The sequence below is a fragment of the Kogia breviceps genome, chromosome 17, assembly GCF_026419965.1.
Source record: "Kogia breviceps isolate mKogBre1 chromosome 17, mKogBre1 haplotype 1, whole genome shotgun sequence".
NCBI lineage: Eukaryota > Metazoa > Chordata > Mammalia > Artiodactyla > Physeteridae > Kogia > Kogia breviceps.
Window position 1 is genome coordinate 43,425,532 of NC_081326.1, and position 20,040 is coordinate 43,445,571.

The 20,040-nt window shown below is 36.9% G+C and overlaps 1 protein-coding gene and 1 pseudogene across 10 annotated transcripts in view; both read right to left on the bottom strand.

Annotated features, from left to right (window-relative positions):
* The window catches only part of RGS22 (regulator of G protein signaling 22), a 154,508-nt gene that overhangs the window by 124,017 nt on the left and 10,451 nt on the right, over positions 1-20,040 (bottom strand). For 9 of the 10 annotated variants that reach the window (XM_067017197.1, XM_067017195.1, XM_067017198.1 and 6 more), the window contains exons 3-4: positions 16,676-16,738; positions 7,769-7,990 (exon numbers count right to left, since the gene is read on the bottom strand). In XM_067017197.1, the coding sequence (XP_066873298.1) occupies positions 7,769-7,990; positions 16,676-16,738 (285 nt within the window). Of the gene's footprint in view, positions 1-7,768; positions 7,991-8,091; positions 8,258-16,675; positions 16,739-20,040 lie in introns of those variants that run through there. The other variant, XM_067017192.1, reaches the window with a different exon arrangement.
* Positions 1,983-3,000, bottom strand: LOC131743648 (growth hormone-inducible transmembrane protein pseudogene; annotated as a pseudogene).

Here is a 20,040-nt window from a genome sequence, read left to right on the forward strand (position 1 = left end):
CTCATTAAAATATTTTAAAATTGTTGTCCTGTTGTTTATAGTATGTATATTTAATGAATCACAGTCTACCTCAAATATATCGAGTAAGATCACCTTTTAGATCTTTCTGAGAGACTGTGTCAAAATACATAACTCAAGTTAAGAAGCTCCTTGTACACAGATATTGAATCATTATGTTGTACACCTGAAACTAATATAATGTTCTATGTCAACTGTACCTCAGCAAAAAAATAAGAAGCTCCTAATAAACAGTTTTTAACAATAAAGAAATCGGTTATAAAGACTTCCATGAAATAAAAAATTTCTGTTCACTGAAGAAAGTGAATAAACCAATACCACTGTCCCAACTAGAGAAAAAAGTTTTTAACTAAATGTTTATACAGTGCTATACTGTCCATGATAGATTTCCTTGTTTTAAATTCAAAACAATGCTGTAACATAGTTACTACTATTTTTATTTTTTTATTTATAAACAACATTTATAAATACTGTTATTATTACTAATACATTTAATTTGATGAAAGTAAACAAGAAAGACAGAAATATATCTGAATTCAGTAAAAGAAGAATTGAAGACTTTCCAGGCTGGAGAAGAGCTATGTTTTAAGTATTAGATATATGTTAGCTTAAAATGTCCATCAGACATTTTAAATCAAGAGAAAACAGTATTGTTAAACATTATTATTTTCATTTGATTCACACAACAAACTTAAGTAGTAGGTATTGAAGGCATCATCTGACAGATGAGGAAAATGAGGCTCATCAAAATGACTTGTATAAAAGCACAGTGCTAGTAAGTTGAAGAGCCAATATTAGAACCCAAGATTTTTTACATCATGCTGGGGAGACAAAATTCAGAAGTTGAGAAAATTGAACCCCAGGGAGTCAGAGCCACACAATGTAATTTCAAGATCAGAAATCTCAACCCCGTGCAGTGCAACCTGGGAATACTCAACCTGCACCCACTCCAGCTACGGTTATCTTGCCAGAGCAGCCCTGGAGAGTCACGCCTGGGGAAACCCTGGCATGGGTCTACTCCAACTCCAACCATCCTAACAAGGCAGCCCCGACGCTGTATGACCTGGGGACCACCCCCCATCCCAGTCCACATCCTCTCCAGCTCCAGCTGGGATTCCAAAGCTGCCTAGCACAACCACTTTACACAAGGAATGCTCCTACACAAGGCCACATATTCAAAATCAAGAGAGGTAGCTGTTTTCCCTAATTCACATGATCAAATACAGAAAGTCACTGAACCAAGATGGCGTAGTTGTTATATATATATATAACAGGAATTCTCCATATGATTAGCACCGTGGACTCTCCTAACAGTGTCAAATAATGAAAAGCCAAATACGATCACATCTATACTGTAAGGAGAGTCTGGAGAATCACCTATGTCTTTGTTTTCTGCTCAACACTTCTGACAAGTTCAGCAGATGTACAGCCATGACTTGTTTCCAAACATCCAGACCCCTTCACTGGCTCACCACAATTACACAACTGTTAAGTTCTAAGTATTCAAAGAAAGACTGCAGGTGTCCCTTTACTTCTCTCTGGTCCCTTTACCAAACCCCTACACCGCTTATGACATTATTTGTTAATATTCCACATTCCAAATGAAAAATGCAGGTACACAAGTTTGCTAAATTTCACTTAACCAAATAAATTTAATAATAGATAAAATATTTAAATTCCTGCAACACAAAACTTGGTTTTCACATTCATTAGAACATTTTAGAATTACTCAAACATGAGAATTGAAAATGTGTGTGCTATTTGGAAGAGAACTACTGAATTTATTCTCCAGAAGAAAAAGCAGACCTGTAGCATCACGTTACTGGAACACTTGAAACATGATGACAAGTTCCTATCTTCTAAACTTCCATGAAAGCTGCTTGCACAAACTATTTAAAGAATATCTGCCCCTATTAGACAAGACAGATATCTGATGTATTAAGGAAGTCAGAAGCTGAGCCACTTCACTTCCTTCTGTTGCCTCCAGTTGCTAGAATACTGGCAACTTGCATAAATATGTTTAAAATGTCCATGTAGATTCCCAACATTGAACTGATGGGATCATATTTTTAAACTCCATACACTGGTACTACTTCTGCATGCTTGATTACTTTCTGTGTATCATACAGGAGAAACGTGCTGAAAAGAACTAATCCACCATAAATTGCCACTGAGTACAGAGTGGCACCAGCCACAGTGGTAGGTGGAAGAAACATAGATCCTAGTGAGGACACAAAGACGACACCCAGGCCCACACCCAGGGGTGTTCCCATGTTCAGAAACTTCTCACTGGGCACACACATGGCCATGGTAGAGAGGCCTCCCTCAATGCCAGCCGTGTACCACACAGCTCTGACAAGCAGCAGCCCCCCTAATATCATCAGAAGAGCCATAACTGCACCCATCACACCAGAATGTAGTAACCAAGCAAGATGCTTTGAGCCTGGGCTCCGTACCAGCATTCCAGCTTCAATCATGCATGCAAAGGTTGCACCAGTTATCACCCAAGAGCCTCTCATCATGAAGTTCGTGAGAGCAGGAGCTCTGCTCACAGCCAGGGCAGACAAAACTGTTATGCCAGTACTTCCTGCTAAGTACATATAGATGGAATAAATTCTATCCTTCACATACTGAGGCCAAATTACAGCTTTTTCAATAGCTCCGATCTCATTAGGCATTGGCATTCCCAAGCCATAGTAGCACAAAGCTCCAAGACCAACTGCAGCACTAAACCATCTTCCCATCTGATCAATTTAAAATATTTTTTTCCAATGATTGTTCCAAAGCTGTCTCCTTGAGTTCTTAGCTATTTTTCCCATGCTGAATTCCAATTCTTGTCTTGGTGGCATATTCCCTGCTGGGTGTTAAGAGCCATTGATTCTTTGTGATGGAATTCTTCACAACAGGGGAGGCCTTGGTGAAACCTTGGTGGAAAACCCTGGAAGGTAGTGTCTGGAGACACACAATTCTTGTGGCCAGCATGGTAGTGCACCAGGTTTACCAAGCAGGTCTGAAATGCTCAGTCCCTGGTCACCTCAAGCATGCAGTTCCCCTTCTGGGCCAGTGAAACACAGCCACACACATCTCCCACATCCTCCACCCACCTCTTACTGACTGTGCATGCCTAAAACAGACTTTAAAAGAAACACTGCAACAAAAGATGAAGGCATTACATAATGATAAAAAGGTCAATCCAAGAAAAGGATATAACAATCATAAATATTTAAGCACCAACATAGGAGCATCTAAGTATATAAAGCAAATATTAACACACAAAAAAGGAGAAATAGCAACACAATAATAGTAGGGGACTTTAGTGCCCAACATACATCAACAGATAGAGCATCCAGACAGAAAATCAGTAAGAAAACATTGGCTTTAAATGACATAGTAGACCTGATACACCTAATAGACAGATACAGAACATTCCACCCCAAAATTTCATAATACACATTTTTTTCAAGTACACATGGAACATTACTCAGGATAGCTCACATGTTAGGCCACAAAACAAGTCTCAATAAATTTAACAAGACTGAAATCATATCAATCATCTTTTCTGACTACAATGGTATGAAACTAGACATCAAGTACAAAAAGAAAACTGGAAAAGACACAAACATGGAGGGACCAAATAACATGCTACTAAACCACCAGTGGATCAGTGAAGAAATCAAAGAGGAAATAAAAAATACCTTGAAACAAATGAAAATGAAAACACAACTTTCCAAAGTCTATGGGACATAGCAAAAGCAGTTCTGAGAGGGAAGTTCATGGTGATACAGGCCTTCCTCAAGAAATAAGAAAAATCTCAAATAAGCAATGTATCTTTACAGCTAAAGGAACTAGAAAAAGAAGAAAAATGAAGCCCAAAGTTAGTACAAGGAAGAAAATAATAAATATCAGAGCAGGAATATATGAAATAGAGACTTAAAAAAAAGAAAAGATCAATAAAGAGCTAGTTCTTTGAAAAGATAAACAAAATTGATAAACCTTTACCCAGACTCATCAAGAAATAAGAGAGATCCCACATAAAATCAGAAATGAAAGAGAAGTTACAAGTTACAACAAATATCACAGAAATACAAAGAATCATAAGAGACTAGTACAAACAATTATCTGTCAATAAACTGGACAACCTAGAAGAGATGGATAAATTCCTAAAAACATACAATCTTCTAAGACTCAATCATGAATAGAAAATCTTAACAGACAAATTACCAATAATGAAATTGAATTAGTAATAAAAAAAAAAAACACACCTATCAACAAACAAAAGTCAAAGACCAGAAGCCTTCACAGGGGAATTCTACCAAACATTTTTAAAAGAGTTAACACCTACCCTTCTCAAACTATTCCAAAAAACTGAAGAGGAAGGAACACTTCCAAACTCATCCAACAAGGCCAGCATTACCCTGATACAAAAATCAAAGACACTACAAAAAAAGAAAAAGAAAATTACAGGCCAATATACCTGATGAACAAAGATGCAAAAATCCCCAATAAAACACAGAGGATGAATTCAATAACACATTAAGAGAATCATAAATCAGATCAAGTGGTATTTATCCCAGGGATGCAAGGATGGTTCAATATTGACAAATCAATGGGATATACCATATTTACAAATGAATAAAAATCATATGATAAACTCAATAGATGCAGAAAAAGCATTTGACAAAATTCAACATCCATTTATGATTAAAAAAAAAAAAAAAAACTCTCAACAAAGTGGGCACAGAGGGAACATACCTTAACATAATAAAGGCCATGTGACAAACCCACAGCTAACATCATACTCAATGGTGAAAAATTTTCCTCTAAGATCAGGAACAAGACAAGGATACCCACTCTTGCCACTTTTATTCAACATAATATTGGAACTCCTAAAACTGGAAAAAAAGAAGTAAAACGGTCGCTATTTGCAGATGACATGATACTATATATAGATGACCCTAAAGACTCTGCCAAAAATTATTAGAACAGTAAAGTTGCAGGGTACAAAATTAATATACAGAAATATGTTGCATTTCTATACTCTAATAATGAACTACCAGAAAGAAAAATTAAGAAAACAGTCACATTTACAACTGCATCAAAAAGAATAAAATACATAGGAATAAATTTAACTAAGGAGGTGAAAGACCAGTACTCTGAAAACTATAAGATACTGATGAAAGAAATTAAAGATGAACAAATAAATTGAAAGATATACCATGCTTGTGGATGGGAAGAATATTGTTAACACGTAAATACTACCCAAAGCATTCTACAAATTCAAAGTAATCCCTAGCAAAACACCCATGGCATTTCCCCCAGAACTAGAATAATCCTTGTATGAAACCACAAAAGAACCCAAACAGCCAAAGCAATCTTAATAAAGAAGAACAGGGCTTCCCTGGTGGTGCAGTGGTTGAGAATCCGCCTGTCAGTGCAGGGGACACAGGTTCAATCCCTGGTCCGGGAAGATCCCACATGCCACGGAGCAACTAAACCTGTGTGCCACAGCTACTGAGCCTGCACTCTAGAGCCCACGAGCCACAACTACTGAAGGTCGCATGCCTAGAGCCCGTGCTCCACAACAAGAGAAGCCACCAGAATGAGAAGCCCGCAAACTGCAACAAAGAGTAGTCCCCACTCACTGCAACCAGAGAAAAACCCACGTGCAGCAATAAAGACCCAATGCAGCCAGAAAAAATTAATTAATTAATTAATTAATTAAATTTTTAAAAAGAAGAACAAAGCAGGAGGTATTACGTTCCCTGATTTCAAACTATACTACAAAGCTACAGTAATCAAAACAGGATGGTATTGTCACAAAAACAAACATATAGATCAATGGAACAGAATAGGTAGCCCAGAAATAAACCCACACTTATGTGGTCAATTAATCCATGACAAAGGAGGCAAGACTATTCCATGGGGAAAAGACAGTCTCTTCAAAAAATGGTGCTGAGAAAACTGGACAACTATATGCAAAAGAATGAAACTAGACCACTTTCTTACACCATATACAAAAATAAACTCAAAATGGATTAAGGACTTAAATGTAAGACCCGAAAGCATAAAACTCCTAAAAGAAAACATAGGTAATATGCTCTCTGAAACTGGTCTTAGCAATATTTTTTTTTTGGATCTGTCACCTCACACAAGGGCAGCAAAAGAAATGGGACTACATCAAACTAAAAAGTTTTGCACAGCAAAAGAAACCATCAACAAAGCAAAAAGGCAACTTACTGAATGAGAGAAGATATCTGCAAATGATACATCTGATAAGGGATTAATATCCAAATTATACGAAGAACTCATACAACTCAACAACAACAAAAATCCAATTTAAAAAATTGGCTAAGGACCTTAATAGACATTTTTCTAGAGAAGACATACAGATGTCCAACAGGCACATGAAAAGATGCTCAAGATCACTAACTGGATGGGAAATGCAAATCAAAACCACAATGAGATATCACCTCACACCTGTCAGAATGGCTATTATCAAAAAAGACAACAAATAAAGTGTTGGCGAGGGTGTGGAGAAAAAGGAACTCTCGCGCACTGTAAATTGGTACAACCACTATGGAAAACAGGATGGGGTTTCCTCAAAGAATTAAAACTAGAACTACCTTATGATCCAGCAACTCCACCTCTGGGGGTGGGGGAATGGACAAAATAGGTAAAGGGAATTAAGCCGTACAAACTTCCACTTATAAAATAAGTCTCAGGGATGCAAAGTATAGCATAAGGAACATACTTAATAACATTGTAGTAACTGTATAGTGACAGATGGTAACTAGACTTATTGTGGTTTTCATTTCACAATGTATAAAAATATCAAATCACTGTGTTGTACACCTGAAACTAATATAATAATTAAAAGACAGAAATCTCAATTCCCAAATGCTCGATAGGATAGAACTCAAATGAAATAAATTCACTGCACAGGCATAACTTGTTTTATTGTGCTTTGCTTTATTGCGCCTCACGGATACTGTGTTTTTTACAAACTGAAGGTTAGTGGCATCCCTGTGGCAGGCGAGTCTATCAGCACCATTCTTCCCACAGTATTTGCTCACTTCATGTCTCTGTGTCACATTTTGGTAATTCTTGCAATATTTCAAACATTTTCATTATTATTACATTTGTTATGGTGATCTGTGATCAGTTATCTTTGATGTTACTACTATGACTTGTTGAAGGCTCAGATGATGGTTAGTGTTTTTTAGCAGTAAAGTATTTTTTAAAGTAAGGTATGTACATTGTTTTTTAAGACACAATGCCATGGTACACTTAATAGACTACAGTGTAGTGTAAACGTAATTTTTATATGTACTGGGAAACCGAAATAATTGTATGACTTGCTTTATCATGATATTCACTTTGTTGTGGTGGTCTGGGGCCAAACGTGCAATATCTCCAAGGTATGCCTGTATACCCACACTTTCTAGAAGCATCTAAACTGTAAAGCATACATATATTTATACTGCCCCAAATTAAACTTATTTTCTAAATATTCAAAGTAAATTACATGAACCTTCTCATATTGATAATCAAATATCAACAAACTGCTAGACTAAACTGGCCACTTGATATGAATAAGATGATACAGTAACTAACAAATACTTTGTGCAAGTACAATAAAATTTAATAGATACAGTTACACTTCAGAAAGGGAAGCCCAAGGAACCTGATGTTAATCTCACTTAATGCTTTATCTACCTAGCAAGATATAAACTCAACTATAGTTTCTTACCATGATATTGTAGTTGACATTAATGGTCTCATCTTCATAAGGGGCATTCACTTGAACAGGTTTAACATCACTCTTTCCTTTTCTTACAACATCATAGATGGGATTTCGAGGTTGCTGGTTTAAGAGAATTTTTTTCAGTTGCTTTTCCAGGAGTTGTGGAGCATTGTTAACTACCTCAAAAACTCCATAGTCCACATTAAATCTAATTGCCTCTGAAAAGGTCTGCAAAATAAATTTGTGGAAATACATCTTACAATTTTAAAAACCAGAAACTCACTGTCTCCAAGAAGACTTGATACTTACATGTATGCATATATACTTACACAAAGTTTTGTACTCTTAATCATTACCTCTTTCCTTTCAGAAGCTTAGAAAGCTCTTGACTACAGGTAAGGGAACCCACTGAATCCTTCTTTTCCAAATGTACTTATGCCATGAGATAAGTGTCAGGATATATTATGGCAGAAATTCCTTTTGCATAAACCTCTTATCTCTGTGCTTCTTTGGAACTGGAAAGAAATACACACCTGGTCTCTATGAAGCAATGTTATTCTCTTAGAAGGGGGTGGATTACCAGGGAAGAATGAGTAAAGTTAGAAGAAATAACACTCCTGTTGTCTCTTTCATCCCCAGGAGCCATGAAAGCTAAGTCTCCCTTGCCCAAAAGGAGAAAATTAAGTACAATGTGTTCTTCATTTAAGACTATTTCAACACCATTCCATTCACTGAACCAAAAAAAGGAGGGAGAGTGAAAGACAATATTTCTGAGCTTTTCACAGTAATTACTAAATGCTGCCAACTTTTATTTAAAGTCAGTCAGTTAATACACAACAGTCAGGAGTCTTGAGTTTGAATACCAGCTTGCCAATAAGTAGCTCTGTGACTCTGGGTAAATCACTAACATGTTTGGGGCCTCTATCTCCATAGCAAGTATATGGTGGATTGGCTGTGTCTTTTCTCATTTTGCCCTCCAAATCCAGAATCAGGTCCCTTTTCCAGAATATTAATTTATTTTAGGATTCCTTCAGAGAACTGCATACTCATGTGGATTAATTTATATATATTTAGACAGGTAGTAGAAGACATTAAGCCCTTCCCCTTGGATCAGTAAGTGTACTAGGGAGAGCATCAATTCTTCCAAGTTTTCCTAACAGATTGCTAGATATACTATAGTTAAAATTTAATAAATGGCAGGATGTTATAAAACTGGAGTTAGAAATATATGTGTATATGTATAAATACCTATTGTGTGTTTATGTGTGTATATGTGGATATATATATATATATATACACACACACACACACACACACACACACACACATATATTTTTTAATAAAGACTCATCCTACAGTAAGATGGTGTCTTAGGAAGACCCTGAAAATGCCTCCTCCAGTGGACACACTGAATCCACAGCTACATATGGAACAATTTCCTCATAAAGAAGCCAAAAGGCTGGCTGAGTGATGATTACACACTGGGCAAACAAGATGCAAACCACATCAAACAGGTAAGAGAAGCTGGGACACAACCTTGCCATAAACCCCATGCCTGGTGCAGTGACCCTGCGAGGCAACTCAAAACCCAGAGCTCCTCTATGAGGAGCAAAGGGTTCGAACCCCACATCAGGTATCCCAACTTTAAAGACCTGCATGAGAGATGAGCCCCTGATTCGGAAAATCAACAGGGCTCACATCCCAAGACATGAACTGAGATGTGAGACAAGGGAAAGCGGTCCTACAGTCAGCACAGAAGGTGAAATCATATTTAGTCAAAACTATCCCTTGAAATACTTGAAAAGACTTAGTATCGTGTTGTTCTATCTTTCAAGAAGTTTATCACAGTCAATTTTTCCTCTGACATTGAAATATGTCACTACTTCTTCATTTAGGGACCAGATAAAGTGGTGGCCTTGTGTTTAAAGCTCATGTTATACAAAACTATGTATGTTTACCATGAGAATCACCCTCAGCACGAGAAGATAACTGCACTGAGGGGCAAGAGGGATAAGAGCCACTGAGGGAGTGGCAGATTCTCGTCTTCCATCTCACACTCTCTAGGATGTTCACAGGCTGGTCTATGTGTGTTTGTGGACTGGTAAACAGTCACCCTCACTCTTTAAATCACCCTCGCTCACTCTGCAGAGCACGAATAATTCATTTTGAGTAATAACGCGTGTATAAGGCAAGTCCACTTTAACCCACGATAACTACAATAGAAGTATATACAAACCAGAGTGACAGCACAGAAGGATTTGTTAACTATCCTTAGGAAATTAAGGAAGTTGTATAGAGAAACCTGAGTCTGGAAGAATAAACAGGCAGTCTCAACAGCCAGATGAGGGAGAGAAGGGAATTCAGCAAAAGAAATAGCAAGTGTATCGAGATACACGCACCAACGACAGACAACGAGCACCAGATAACAGGGAGCTTTTGAGGACCTGCAAGCAATGTGACATTGCTGAAGCTTAATATTCGAGGGGAGAACAACATGATGGAAGCCTGGAGAGAAAGGCAGAGGACAAGTTCACCAAGGACTTTCTATTTATGCCATAACTCTCAACTTACTCTCTCAAATCAGTGATGCTCAGAGGGTGTCTCTGGACTAGCAGCATCAGCATCACCTAGGAACCTGTTAGAAATGCAGATTCTTGGGCCTCACCCCATAATCAGAAACTCTGAGGGTGGGTCCCAGTAGTCTGTGTTTAACAAGCCCTCAGGTGATTCTGATGCATGCTCAAGTTTGAGAATCATTGCTTTAGAATGATGGGGAGCCACTGCAGAGTTTTTAACTGGGGGGAGACAGAATCCAGGTTAAGCAAACTTCAAAGCCCACATTCTGTTTCCTACTTCATGCTGACTTTCATGCGTGTTCACATACATGGAAGGGCTGGCCAACTATGGTCTATACCATCTATGGTCTATAGGAGAAAGAACCCTGGGCTTTATTCTCCGAAGTCCGGTTGTCTGCTTAAGACGAATCTCTCTCACATATCATGTCCTCTTCTTTTTACCGTTTCTAAGCTTATCTACAAAATTCCTCAAATTAGTTTAGTATGTGACAATAAAAGACACGTAAAGTGGGGGAGCTACAAATGAACGATGGAGGAAGACTTTCCCTCAGAAAGCTGAGTAGGCTGATTTAGAGAACAATCAGCTTTTAATCATATGATAGGAAAAATCTTCAGTTTGAGCCTCAAACCCAATCCTCTGCAAGCTGTTACAGACTGCTCTTTCCCTTACTTAATTTTCTTATTTCAAGGGTATCATTTTCCAAATGTTCTAAAACGAATTGACCTGAAGGTGGTGAAAGCTAACTTTGTAGTACCAGTCATCCATGTGCGAAAAATATTTTCACAGAAAAAGCAAGTGCATGAAAATATTTTTACCAAAATAAATTGCTGGTTCCACATTTCTTTGAAAAGAGGAGGAAAAAAAAAACCTGTGAATAATTAGTGATGTGCTTTAACTGCCAGCGCAGCACCACTGAAACTTACCGGGTGCCAAATTATTTAGCTGAACAGTATTTAAATTAAAAACTAATGACTAGGTTAATTTAATACATGTTCATCTCTGCTCCAACTCTGTCTCTACTAATTGAGCTCCAAAGCTATATTTTAAACATGCATCTTAGTCAGTGAATGAGAAACATCTGACAACTTGAATATAACAAGTCAGTTACCAATAACAACTTCTTTTAATCTAAGTTTTATTGTCATTTTAGATGCTTAACCATAAACTATTTACTGGACATATTCACCAGTGGGATGGAAGGAATAATGTGCCACATAAAATGCATAGAAAATATCCTTAGTTAATAAAATGAGTCACATTAGGTAATTTTAGTGCTTTATGTTCGAGCTACAAGGCTTATCAAAACACCAATAGGAACAAATGCTGAACTAAGCAGTACTACCTAGGGCTCCAACAACACCTTTAAAAATTAGTCTCTGAGTATTTAAATCTTGGCAGGGGAAGACCCAAGTCCTTCATCCCCACTTCATTCCACCCGTTCCCCAAATCCATACTCTCTCTCTCTCTCTCGCTCTCCCCTTACCCAACAATCTAACATATAACTCCTTCATAAAGCTGCAAGAAATTATAATAGTTTACAGATTTTAAAAAAGTGTGGAGAATCATTCCAAAAAGAGAAGTTATGGTAAAATTCCAAAGGCACATAGCTAAGCATGGTCTGGCAAACACATGACATACCTATCCTTGCAAGGAGGGTAGAGAATAGGCCACCCCTTCAGCTTCTGCAAACCATAAATGTCACAAACATTCTAAACCACCCACAGAGGACCAACCTAAATATGTATGTGGGCTCATCTACTCAATCCCACAACAGTCACCGAGCATAAAACACACAAAGCAAAACCAAAAGGAAAAAAAAAGTGTTTTCACACTATAGCATAGAAGAAAATTTAATAAGCAAACACTTGTCCATAAAGAGTTGACAGCAAAAAAAAAAAAAAAAAAAAAAAAACCTCCCAGACACCAAATGAAAACAATATCTGAAAGTGAACCTGGCACCAGAACAAACGGAATGAAGTTATGAAAGCTAGGATTTGGAAAGTGCCATAATCATTTATAATAGCAGCAACTGTCCTGGATTCCCCTCATCAAAAAATAACATGGAGGCAGGCTACCAGCCACCAATTTTTGGATCTTACAATGTGTCCCAAGGGTGTAATGGTGTAATGGAAAGAAACGGTGTAGGAGACAGAAAGCCTGATTCCTAGGCCCATTTGTGCCACAATCCAGTTATGGGACCTTCGGCATTGCACTACAGGTGTGAAGGAAATCTCAGAAATCTAGACGACTTAAGAGCTCTTTTAGAGAGAGAATGTTATAACATGTGTCTACACTCTCGGGCTTAGGTGTTGGGCCTTTTTTTTTTGGAGGGTGCAGGTGGTAGAGAAGCGGAGGCAGATTAGAAGGTTTATTTATTTATTTCAAGGATCTTACATGGAAGACATAAAAATAAAAAGAAAATCGTCCTCAAGAAGTTTAGGGAGATACAGAAGAAAGGGACCTATCCTGGCCCCAGGAAATTTACTGTGTAACTCCTGAGATTAAGAAATACACGCTTAGAGGAGAAGAAATTAATCAAATTTTCTTTGGCTGAAAAAGTCTAATCTCCCACCCAGTACATATACCCCTATAAAATACTGCCCCAAATGATTACCTATACCTGAATATCTTCAATCACAGGGAGTTTGGTCCTGCACAAGCCAGCCCATTCTATTGTTAGAAAACAATCGTTAAACATTTTTCTTCTAGTGAGTGAAAATCGATTTCCTCATAAATGCTGGCCCTGGTTCTGCCCTCTAGCTTCACAGAATATGTTAACCCTTCTTCCTCAATCAGAGCTTCAAATACTTGGAAAGAGCTCTTCATTACAACACTTCTACCCATTCCCAAGCCAGGTTCAACACCCACTCGTCTTTCAACCCTCACTCATCTGACATGGTTTCCAGAGCATCCATTAACTGAGTCTTACTGAGTCTGGTTTGGCAGAGCAACCCTTAACATACCGCACCAAGAATGCAACACAATATTCCAAATGAGGTCTGACAATTCAATCCAATTCAAAAAACCATTTACTGAGCGCCTGCTATGCTCCAGACTAATATTTTTCTTGATCTTAACTACATTTCTATTAATGCACCCTAAAAACACATTAGCTTTGTTTGTTTTAGTCCATTTCAGACTACCATGACAAAAATGAGACCAGATTCTGTTATCCAAACTATTAGTTTATCCCTCTGCTGCCATTTCTATAGTCACTACAGTGCAGTAAGACAAGTTTTTGAGCCATGTGGGCCTGAGTGGACCCTGTCACTTACTAGCTGAGTGACCTTAAGCTGGAAAAACACTGGTTCACTTTCAATGTTTCATCCAAGTCTCCGATAAAAAATAATTTTTAAACGTCAAAGCCAATGACAGATTTGCATGGGACAGACTATTCTCTAGAATGACAATGATCCATCAATCCAGTTAAAGAGTGACCACGCCTCATGTTTCAGGAATGGATGACAAGATGGGCTAGTTAGTGAGGGAAAGGAAAGAGAAGCACTAATTCTGTGCCAGGCACTTAATTTATGTTACCTCGTTTCATAACAATCTTGTAAGATAGTTGTATTGTTTTGATAGAGAAAGGAATCGAAGAAATAGATAATTAAGGAACGTGTCTAAGATCACACGAGTAATGAGTAGAGGGGCTGAGCTCAAACAGTTCTGCCTGCCCCCCCTTCCTAGCCACTACACTGGGAGATGAGCACAGGAAGAGCACATGTGGTTAAGGTGAGGGAGGGTGATTGGGGGAAGCAGGAAAGAGCGCACAGGGTGACATAAGAAGTACAAAGCTAGAGACAAAGCTAGAAAGGCTCTACTGAGGCCATGTTACAAAGAGTCCATATTAAGGAATTTGGATTTCAATCTGTCATCTGTTAAGAGTCAACCCCGTCTAGCGGTGATTAGTGAACTTTTTCAAATATGTGAGAACGAATTTCACAGATCATGATAGGGCTTTGCAGACAAATACAGCAGCATAAGTGGAGAATGTGTTTGGTGTATTGTTTCAGACAAGGTTGGGAGGGAAGGCTTCCTGAATAGAAGTGATATAAATCAGAGAGAAAGTGATACAGATATCTCAGGGAAGAGCCCTCCAGGCTGAAAGGCCCTGAGTACCTTTGGCATATTCATGTTTGAGAAACATAAAGAAGGCCAAGTTTTCCAGTTAGGCTGGAAAAGAATTAACAAGGGGAAGAGGCATAGGAAATAAAGACCAAGAGATGGCAAGAGCCAGGTCATGGAGGATTTTGGATTTTATTCTTAGTGTAATGAGAAGCTGCTAGACAAAGCTCTGAGCAGGAAGTAACATGGTTCAATTTATTATCATTATTATTTACTGAAATCCTAATACATTAAATTTATTGTTCCCTAAAGTGCCAGTTCATAACTATCCAAAAACAAGAGAGAGATTAGTTTGGCTCACTAATTCTCAGTAAACCCATGCTGGCTTCGAATTCTTAGCTAAGTGCTCATAAACCAAACATTACTAATCTGTTCTAGAATCTTGCTGGGAACTTGGTTTGAGAATCCATTACTCCTTCTCCTCCCTGACCCCAAATTCTTCTTGAAAACGTGTGACACTTCCCCTCCTCCCATCTTATGGCATGAAGTATGGGTAGTTAATAAGTAGATTGTGTGCTACCAAATGTAAATGCAAAGGAACGAGAGAGGAAGAGAGACAGAGCAAGACAGAAAGAGAGAGAGACAGAGAATATAAAAGCAGAATTTGGAGAGACAGAAAGGAGAGAGAAGTGACCCAAGTGGGCTGCATGGGACATATGAAGGGGCAAAACTGCTGGGGAGGGATGAAAAACATTATTGCAGAGACAGAGTTCAAGAGAAACCACATTCAGTCAATTAATCTAAAGCCTTGAAGCAAATGTACAAAAAAAGGTCACGTCTATTCTAACTGGATGGCAGGACTTCAGCCGAGTTTTTCTTACGTTTGAAGTTAATTTTCTGTACTATTGTTATATTTCTTCTAGAATTTAAACATATTTTTAAAAAGAAAGTTAGGCAAGGGAATTTATTTTCTAAAGCAAGTAAAAGTCAAGATAATCAAATCTTGAGACAATGAAATGTAAATCTTGAGAAACTGAAATTAGACCCAATATAAAGATTTTTCTTTTTAGAACTTCACAAAAATGTACTTTTTTTGGAGGAAGAATGGAGAATGCAGAGCCTAGAGGAAAGACTACATAATCCAGAAGAGCAAAATTCCGACAACTTTGTGACTCAACTGGGTTTTTTATAATATACAATTAGACAATGAAAGTTGAAGAGTCAGACCACAAAAGAATCTCTAAGGGTGTGCTGTAATGTGGCTTAAGCCTGATGCTGGAAGGGGAGAGCGTGGCTTGGTGTCTCAACCTGACCCCCATAATGGTCCCAAACACCTAGCATGCCAGGTGGAGGAGAAATCGCAAATTCTTTTTGGAAAAAAGGAAACAAAACAAACATGCATGCATAGATACATACATACACACAAAAGCTAATCTAGGCAAAAAAATACATCTAATACGTTCCCTTCAAAAATCATTTTCAGTGGTTGGGCTTTAAGAGATTACTCATTTTAGGGTCCAGTCCCTTTAAAATGATTTGTGACTTTTTATATTTCAAATTTTGCCTAGTAACTATTTGAATGAAAAAAGTCTCCATAACAATAATAAAAACCTTTTATCTAACTTTCTTTCATCTGACATTCCTGATGAACTTTATTTCTATACAACAGTATAAGTGTTTTTAATGCATCCCCATATCACTTTTTCTAAATCCCTCAATACTTACTCTACCAGTGACTGCTGTCTAAGACCAAAAATCTCTTATTTGGCATCTACCTATGTTACACCAACAATGTCTCGAGTCTTATTTACTATCGATATAAAACGCTAGTTTCCTTAAACACAAATTCCACTTTAATATCTGTCCAAGAGGATGACAATAATTGCCTAGAGGCAAGAAATTTAGTTTCTTAAATTTTTTTATATTCTCTCCTTATCACCTCAGTTCAAAGTGTAAAATGATACCCAAATACAACTGTATCCGATTTTGTACAGAATGCTTTTGATTGTTTGAAAAATTCCAGGTATTTTTTTCTTTTCTTTATTTATTTACTTTTATTGTAGTATAACTGACCCAGCCTCTTCAATAAGAGTAATTCCTAAATATGATTCAAACCCAAATGATTAACTCCATAAAAAGGCAAAACTTTATCTAAATGCTTTAATTAGTATTTTAAAAAATATCCCTGATAAATCTGTCTCACAAGATAATCCAGTGTTTACAATATTTTGCTTTGATAATATATTCCACAGAACATAATAATACACTCACTGGAAGGCTAAGGAATTCATTAAAGTAGTCCACAAGGAAATCATCTGTTGCCAAAGAATCTTCCTGCAAAAATACAGAAACAATATTATGCTTACATTAAAATGTCTTAAAACATGCCAATATTATTCTCTAATTCTGATACCAACATATTATAATGCAGATCTTCAAATCATTTTCAATCAGTGAAGAGTGAACCCTCACTATAAATAGAACACAATGTTACAATCTCTGGAAGGAAGAAATAGAATGGAGCATCCTCTTAAAAGGCCTTGCCACTGTACTTAGCTGGAAAACAGAACACATGAGAAATATAGCACAATGCTTAAAGAAACATCAACAAGTACAAAATACTAGACACAGCAAATTTCCCATGGACTTATTAAAAATATTTATTTCTTAAATATAAAGGCAGAGTCAATAAAGACAGAACCAGTGTTTGGGGTTAAGATGAAACTCAGAATGAAGAATTTCATGAATTGCCTAAAAGAAGTGATAAACTAAGTGAAGAAAATATTCCACTTCCTCCCCCTTAGAATGCGACGGTTTTAGTAATCTGGGTCCTGTGTAACTTTTGCATGAAGAAACTTTCACAATGTATGTGTTCTAAGAATAAGGATTGTATACATTTTTTTTCCATAACTATCTCATCCACCAACATAGTCACTTTTAAAAGTGACAAAATTGGAAAGCCACTGCCAATAACAGTCTCTCTTCCAAATAAAACACCTTATTTTATTAGTAATTGTTTCTACTGTGTCAAAAGCACATAATCACATACCCTGTTGTATAGTACGTGTGTTTATTTTGTTATTCATAATTATATTTCAGTTTCACAAATCTAACATGAAAGTTGATAATACGACGGTGCTATTATTTCCATATGGCTGATTATTTTCTTCTTATATGGGCCAACTTTTAAAAATTTGTGGAAGTATAGTGGGAAAGTATAAGGAAGATATTATAGTATAAAAACACCTGCTTTGGAAAACAGATTTTCAGGGTAATTTCTTTAAGTAATTGTAGTATCAGAATAGAGTTATGAACAATCACTTAGAGGATTTCTATCAAAGAACTTAGTAAAGATCTGAACTGGTTAGAACAACAACTAAGGATTTAGTTTACTAAAAATCTCAGCTGATTACAACAACAACAATATAAAACTCAGGATCTCACAAACATACTACCCTCATAGTGGTACTTTAGCAATACATGCTCAAAAAAATTCTGATTGGCAAAAGTCAAATACAGCAGAACAAGGCAGATAACATTTGGTGGAGGCTAAAAGTCTAACCATCTTTCGAATTTCACCTTTCAGAGTTACTTTAATTTTCATTTAGCAAACTAATAAATAATTCAATAAATATTTTTAGGATTTCCTGGGTAAATTTCCTAGGTAAAGGTATTGTACTACAATAAGGGTGGCCAAATTTTACACTACTGGGCTCATGATCAAAAATCCACAGATGGGAAAGTTGACTATTTTAAATTAGTAACTGTAATGGAGTACAGTCCCTGTTAGTTTTTCTAAAATAGCCATTTTGTTTTTAATTTTTAGCTATAAAACAAAATGTGTATTTCATAAATACACATAGACCTAAATGTCACCTAGAATTTGGTCAGTCACATTGCCAGAAATTCATTTCCAGATGCCTCACACTTCTAAGAGACTCTAATCAATGCTTTCCAAGCCACCTGTGATGAAGTACCTGCTTTGTTTTGTTTTCTCCCTAATCGATTTCAGATAGATAACTTTCGTAAAATACGATAAGAATGAATTATTAGAAAGTGAAATAAAAATATACATAATACAAGCCCAACTTTTTAATTATTAAATTCAATATTCTGTCAAATTACTGTAAGGTTTCTAAACATTTACTCTCAATTTCTGAACTCATCTCCGGATAGATGAACAGGAGTTCTCAGGTGATATCAGTCTACACACCTGACTCCAGCAGCACTGCCCTAACCCTTGGTAAGCAATGTGTTCTCAGCTCCCTCAGGTCCCCCTGAGGCACCACAAGAGAGGGCATTCCCTGGGTGTTCAAGTCACATCCTCAGTTTGCACTTACAACCATGGACGTTACTTTTCAAATACATCAAAATCTGTATTTCTTTTCTGAAGCTGTATCTTAATTTCTACCAATATTAAACATAAGTGTTTCTGCTGATATCAGGGCAGTTAGTTCCACAATGGAAATAAGTGTAGCCTTCAAGTGCCATCTGCTCAATCCTCTTGTCACACGTTAATGGGAAGTCCTGCTCTAAATAATTGAGCATATTTTCCCATTGCAGTTTCTAGTTCACTGTGTTCTGATATCTTGTCACATCAGTAACAAAGTCTTGTGAACCTATGAGGATCTGATAAACACTTTATTCTCCAAACCTTTAGTTTAAAAAAAAATTTTTTAAGGCCTTGATCTGGAGAAGCAGCTCAGTTACTCTCAATAAATTTCCACAATCCAGTCACTTGGCTGTAGTAAAATGAACTAAGTCTCCACATTCAGGTTTAATATCTTCCAAATAACCAATAAACTGGTGATGGTTAGTGGTACAATCAAGAAGAAAACTGAGTTACAATCAATTCCTCCATTACATCATTCCATGAACCTGGCTTCAAAATTTGCAACACAGATTCTCTGAAGAATGATGCAATGGAAGGCAGGAACATTTTTTCAGAATTGAATGCACCCTTGAAACCTGTTTTTTCATGTATTACAGGTGTGCCATCTGTGAAAGTGAAGTCAGATTTTCCATTTTTAGTCCAAACTTCTCAAATTTCTTCCTGACAGAGGGTTAAACAAAATAGTTTATATGTGCTTGCTAATTATAATAGGTAAAAATTTTTATTGCTTAAAAAATCATTTTGCTGGACTCTCAAATGAGATAAACTACAACTTCTTCACAATTCTAAAAGATGGAAGATATACAGAGACCTTCTAAACAAGGAAGAGGAAATGAGATAAATACAGACGAAAACCATAGTCCAAGAAAGAATACAATACATGCCATAAAAAAATTACAACATAAAACATTTCCTCCCAAAGGAGGGAAAGATATTATTTGGTAGGGGGAATCAGAAAAGAATCAAGTGGGAAAAATGGCATTTGAATTGTATTTCAAATAACTTCAAATTCTATATTTAGAAGTGTACACATGAGAGGCAATAATGCAGAGTAAAGAGAGAAATGCATGAGGAAAGAGAGGTTGGAAAGCAAAACATAGTAAAGGTAATCAGTTAGCTAATGGCACAACTAGAAAAATAATCAAAAAAGAAGTTTCCAACTTCCTTTTAAGCCATTCACACATTAGCCAGAGCCATTCATCTAATTTCCAATGCAGAATCCTAAACTGACATACTTTAGACT